This window comes from Melanostigma gelatinosum, assembly GCF_949748355.1.
Source record: "Melanostigma gelatinosum genome assembly, chromosome: 9".
Taxonomy (NCBI): domain Eukaryota; kingdom Metazoa; phylum Chordata; class Actinopteri; order Perciformes; family Zoarcidae; genus Melanostigma; species Melanostigma gelatinosum.
Genome location: NC_136642.1, coordinates 7,344,911 through 7,350,927, shown reverse-complemented (window position 1 = coordinate 7,350,927; position 6,017 = coordinate 7,344,911). Strand labels below are relative to the sequence as shown.

At 41.2% G+C, this 6,017-nt stretch overlaps 1 protein-coding gene across 1 annotated transcript; it reads left to right on the top strand.

The window, feature by feature from the left end:
- The first annotated feature begins 3,717 nt into the window (after positions 1-3,717).
- Positions 3,718-5,746, top strand: utp11 (UTP11 small subunit processome component). Its single transcript, XM_079274559.1, has 8 exons — positions 3,718-3,882; positions 4,042-4,103; positions 4,212-4,314; positions 4,432-4,548; positions 4,806-4,899; positions 5,022-5,152; positions 5,259-5,369; positions 5,460-5,746. The coding sequence occupies exons 1-8, from the start codon at positions 3,823-3,825 to the stop codon at positions 5,541-5,543; spliced, it is 762 nt and encodes a 253-aa protein (XP_079130685.1). The 5' UTR covers positions 3,718-3,822; the 3' UTR covers positions 5,544-5,746.
- The last annotated feature ends 271 nt before the right edge of the window (positions 5,747-6,017 follow it).

The window sequence follows — 6,017 nt, the reverse complement described above, 5'->3', positions numbered from 1 at the left end:
ATGTCTGTCTGATAAATATGTAAGTTGCAGTTAGCCTAACTTGTCGTTGGAAATGCAAAAGCAGCTGCAAAGTGTGACATGAATATCTCATTAAACGCAGAAGACCTTTACATGCAACTGTCCAAACATGTGACTCTTGTCTTTCGTGGTCCTGCGACAACAGAATGAATGGTCTGACCCCTGTATTCCCCACAACCCCTTAATTATGAATTCTAATTTTACACTCTGAGGCGTGGTCCCGTCAGACTGCGTGCAACAAATTGGAGGATAGATGCCTGCCACTTCATCATGGGACACATGGCCTGATGACTCCCTTACTGTTTCTTTCTCTGTCAAAGGGTGCAGGGAAGCTTTTTTTAGTTTTTGTAAAACAAGTTAAAAGGTTAATAGAGGTTAACTGACTATAAGCATCAGTTCAAAGTGAGAACATTTAACAGAAAAGGGGTGAAAAAAACCAAGTATAAAAATAGAAACTGCAAAATAGTACTTTGCTCATCAAATGTAACTTTATTTAAGATATTTTCTAAGAATTCTATTTAAAACATTCCCTTTGAAGCAGCGTATGAACAGTGATGATGACAACTCATGGCTGTCATGCAGCTAAATGAAATTCGAAATAAGTTGTAAAGCTTAAACTCTTTTCTTGGACGTTTGGTTTTGGAACACCTGAGTGAAATTAACTCTAACGAGCATCATGGCCTTGAGCAGCTGTAGACTAATGAGCCACTTCAGTTGTTAAAAGTCCCACTTAAGTAATAAGCAGGTATGACTGGCAGCAGTATTTGTCTGTTTTCATCACACTCATGATGGTGAGTGGAAACCGTGGCATGCTGCTAAGATGTACAAAAAGTCACATAATCAAAGGGAGTATGAATAAAGACAATGCATTTACAAAGTGTTTGTATCTTTAGTGGGCATGCTGGCGTTTAAAGATACGCTCAAGGCAGACTATCAAGACACCATCATCAACTGAGAGATCCCTCTTCACAGATTGTCTGGAGTATAAAACAAGTCACGCTATAATAGACACGTGAAATCTCAAGCAGGGAAAATAATCACTGCATTAGCACTTAATTGCAGACAATTTTTGTTTTACAAGAGTTTGTGGTGATGCTGAGAATCCCACCCAGTAGTGCATCTACTGTATGGCTCGGGCATCGAGAAGTACGGGGGAATATTTGGAGCTAAGGCCGGGAATGTCCAACAGCCAGTGGTGAAAGACGTAATCCAGATCCGTGAAAGAACAAAAGAAGTATCAACAGTAAAAAAAAAAGGCCCATGTGAATGTAACCTTATTTTATGTTATTACATTGTTAATACTAATACACCAAGGATTTAACTGTTGTAGTTGGTCGAGGTGGAGCTAAGTTTTAACTGCGCATATATAGTTCAGTTTAGTGCAGTGGAAGAGTTTCTTCAAGTAGAATCTTAATCTGAAAAGTGATTAGTGACTTTATTTGTCAAATAAATGTAGTGGGGTAAGAACTATTTACTTCTGAAATGAAGTGAAGGACATGAAGTATAAATGAGCAGGACATGGTTAAAGTAGCAGTACCTCAGAATTATACTGAAGTAGGTTCCTCCACAGCCAACGTGTGCCTTCTGTTCATTTTAAGAGATGCACCTAAATAATCTCACAGGGGGAACTTCTGGCTGATGCATTTTTCAACTGGGCTGCCCTGGTGTCTCGCTGCAGACGAGGACCAACCATGGTCAGGGGAGACATACCAAAGCCCTGAGCTCAGCCCAAGTGCAGCAGTCTTAGAATATGTCAGCAGTGTTATTTTTACAGGGTCATATTAGAAAACCAAACGGTCCTGCATCTGCCCCACAAGGGCATTCCTTCATTGCTGACCCTGAACAAACCCACAACCTCTTGTCCTCCGGCTCTTGCATCAGCTTGCTTACAAGCCCCCGAATTTCCAAAGTAGTATTTACCCCTGTCGTGGCTCACCAGGCATTTCACTTGTAAACAGCAAGGAGCCAAATAAGTCAGAACGCAGACATTTTACCCGTAAATCCTGGCTGCGGTCTGTGCGTATAGTTAAACACGTTAGTGGTTGAGTGGACCAGTCGGGCCTTGGGCTGAAGCCTTCACAGGAATCGGGGTCATTAGCCATCAGACTGATAAACAAGCCTGTGACATAATGTGGAAACACTGATCCCATTCATTGGTCTAATCACCCGCAAAACATTCTGCATGCCGGGCAAATCTCACACATATAAAACAAATTCCTCGCGGTTGGTGAGGGGATAGTGAGCAGCCATAGGGGGAAAATGTCTGTTTCGTGGAATATCACTCTCTGTCCTAAAGGCTTCTCCTCACATCCACAAAGAGTTGGGAGTCTGGGTGAGATTAGGGGACTGGTGCCATTGTGGCTTTGTCTTTGTCTACCCGCTACCCAAAATATCATGTCAGGAAGTGGATAGTCTTTCCCCCACGCAGTGTAGAGCGATGACCCCATCATCGTCCAACTTCCTGCACAACTTCTTTTTTTCTCTCTCTAAACGGAGAGAAAAAGTGTGTGAGAAAGAGTTTCTTTGTAATCTCTTTTCGGTCTATTGGTCTGGACAGGAATCAAAACAGGGGCCTGGAACCCCATCGGAAACATGCAATAAATGTCCTTGTTGGAAAAACATAAACTTGTTACCAATTAGTGTTGACTGTGCACTCATTATAATGACCTAAATAATTTGGTGTATGAACAGTGCAGTCCAAACATATGAAGTCAGTAGCACTGTGATGACCCTCAATTGTTCTAAGCCGATCCTGTGCCAAGCCTTGTATACAACTTCTAAATGGCAGATAAATTGCATCAGTCTTCTACTTAAATGTAATTAAACTTTTTTCCCATCATCCATAAGACTTTTGTGGTCTTGAATATCTAAAGCCAGATTAGTGGAAGAGGTATTCAAATTCTTAGTGAAGTGAAAATAGCACAACACAATATAAAAATACTCCAAGTCCAGGTACAAGTAAAGGTCCTGCATTGAAAACCTTAATTAACTAGAAGTATCATTATGCAGCAGAGCAGCCTCTGTGCATGTAATATTATATATATGAATAGTAATGGGTGAATATGCATTAACCTGTGAGATGCATGTTACTGTTGTAGCTGGTGAAGATGTAACAAATCTAAACCACTTTATATACTGCAGAGTTGGTAAATCCATGACAAGTGTTCATATTTTATAAATGTGTTTTGTTTTGAACAATCTTATGCACAGTAACCAGTCATGGAGACTAATGAAGGAAGAAACACAGCTTTACCTTGGGAAGTGTGTATTGTGGGTATAAAGTAGCATCAAATAGAAAAACCTAAGTACAGATACTTGGATACTGTATGTTGGTACAGTACTTGGGTTAATGTACTTAGTTACTGTCCACAACTGCGTCCATAATGAGTCCACTATAACATTTTAAATCTATGCAACAGCACCACCTATTGTTTGTTACGCGCTACTGCAACACGTGGGACGAAATTTACAAATCTTTATTAAATCGAGAAAATCAGTCATTTCGTTTCTGTTTCCTGTCAAATGCCACCAAAAAAAATCCATGTATTTCTATGTTTGTAAACTGTCCGCCATGATTCATAATTCACATGATGTTTTCGATACGACTTGAGTTGCGAATCTGCGGTAAGGAAATAAATAACACGACACAGTGTGAGCCAGGCAGGAACCAGGAACCCACATGTTCAGCCACCAGCGAAGCACTAGACCCGAAGCAGCAGGAAGGTTTCAGTGTCTGCGCAGTTTAGAAAAACTCTGCTTTGACGAAACTCTTTAGTTTTGTTACGCTCGAGGACATTTTTCAGAATGGCGTCGTTCAGGAAAGCGTTGAAATCCCGACAGAGAAACCACCATGAAAGATCTCAGGTGAGCGTTTCAGTGTTTTGCTGGCTAGCTTGTTGGCTTGCTAGCAACATTTGAGACGTCTACATATGATCACCAACGTATTACATGTAATTACATTAAGTAAATATGAATAGCGAATGTGCATAACGTGTCTTAAATGTGTCATTTTTGTTCGACCAGCCCGGTTTCAGGGAACATTTGGGATTGCTGGAGAAGAAGAAAGACTACAAACTCCGAGCAGAGTGAGTTTGAGAGACATGTTTTATGTTTCCAGGCTTTGTGTTGGACTTCTAATGTCTAACATGGTCGAGGAATAACTCTTGTAATTGATTTCTTTGTGTGTTTTAAAGTGATTACCACAAGAAACAGAACACTCTTGCTGCTCTGCGAAAGAAAGCTCTGTATAAGAACCCAGATGAGTTTTACTACAGAATGCTGAGCTCTAAGCTGCAGGTAAGAGATGTGTCAACATCAGAGCAACAAGACAGAGTTGCCCTCTATAAATCCTAATCATGTGATCTCTGTGGCTGAATGCTTTAATATCTGTCTTGTTTTGTGGCATCTTATCAGGATGGAGTTCATGTATCGAAAAGGAACGAGGAAGTGGTGGTGACAGAGGAGCAGAAGAAAGTGATGAGGACGCAGGATATCAAATATGTGGAGATGAAACGAGTTGCAGAGGCTAAGGTACGTTTATTTCCCCTGTAATAGATCATGCTTGGATAACCTCAGTCTGCCTGACTGGTCTTTAAAGTTTGGAATAAAAAAAACACAACCAAAATGGACTTGATTATGCACTGGAAATTAAATTACAGATGTGTTACAACCAGTACTTTACCCCCCCACACTTTAAAAATGAATCCTTCATAAAAGGGGCTTCTGTCGTTGCCCCGCCCCCCCCCCCCCCCCCCTCCTGTAAATCTTTGTTTATCATTTCCTTTCAGAAAATTGAGAGGATGAAAGGAGAGCTCCATCTTCTGGATGCAGAGAGCAAACAAAAAAACAAGCATACATTTTTTGTGGATTCCAAGGTGAAAGGTAAATACAGTAGTACATGTACAGTAGTTATTTCTGAAGTGGACGGACAGCCTTGTCTTTGCGGGGTGTTAAAAGTTACGAGGTTACCGGAGAAGTTGAAAAGTGTTTCTGTCTCTCCTCAGTGGAGTCATTTGACCTGGCAAACCACCTCGACACAGCTCCGGAGCTGGTGGACAGAGTGTTCAACAGACCAACTCTGAAAACTCTGGAGACTAAGAGCATCCGGGGAGCCGTAGAGCCTCACAGTATGATGGTCTGTGTTCATAACGCATTGAGATCAGTTTTGTTTGCAGTGTCTAAACGGAATACATACTACAGACCCTCTGACGCGTCGTGTTTTCTCCTCACTCTGACTGTAGAAGTTGGCCAAGCAGAGGAATCACCAGTATAACATCCTTTCCCAGAGGATTGACAGAGAAAGTAAATTGTTTGTGATCAGCCAGAAGATTCAGTCCCGCAAGGACCTACAGGTGAGGAGAAGGAGATGCTCTTAATCACAACGAGCGTTTTTGTTTTCAATTGCGAGTGGCTGTCTAACTTTTCTTTACTCTGTGCACCAGGATAAGAACAACAAAGTGAAGGTAAAAAAGGAGACGTCCAGAATTGCAGCTATCTACAAGTTTGACACCAAGAGGAAGCGCTGAGATGGGAGTAATCCTCATGCTGAGAAGAAATCACCCAATCTTTCCAATAAGATATTGGAAAAATAATGGACTTTTAGATCACAACATGGACCACAGACACGGGCTTATTTTCTTTCCATCACATGTTATTGCAGCTATGCAGTTTTGTACATATTTGTCGACGACTTTTAGTTTCTTTCAAATAAATTTCAGAACAACATATACATTTGTGTGATTTCTTGACTTGCATTCCATCAGAATTGTGGCAGTAGACTGTATTTTGTTCTTGCACCAGTAGGTGGCATTAGTGTTCTTTATCACATTATTTGGTGGGGGGGGGGGGGGGGATCTATTGGTAGCTGGAGTCACTGGAACATGCATAGAGAAAACAGAGCTTGAAGTCACTTAGTATGACCCAACATTTAGACTTCAGAGTTTCATAGTGGATTTGGTTTTTTTCTGTAAGGTGTCACTGAAGTGCTCCGTCTTTGACTG

What these genes read in the sequence shown, in the direction of transcription:
- utp11 (XM_079274559.1), top strand. Translation starts at nt 3,823, where the DNA reads ATGGCGTCGTTCAGGAAAGCGTTGAAATCCCGACAGAGAAACCACCAT. An exon ending in TGCTGAGCTCTAAGCTGCAG is followed by an intron (nt 4,315 to 4,431) that starts GTAAGAGATGTG and finishes GCATCTTATCAG; the next exon opens with GATGGAGTTCATGTATCGAA. An exon ending in AACGAGTTGCAGAGGCTAAG is followed by an intron (nt 4,549 to 4,805) that starts GTACGTTTATTT and finishes ATTTCCTTTCAG; the next exon opens with AAAATTGAGAGGATGAAAGG.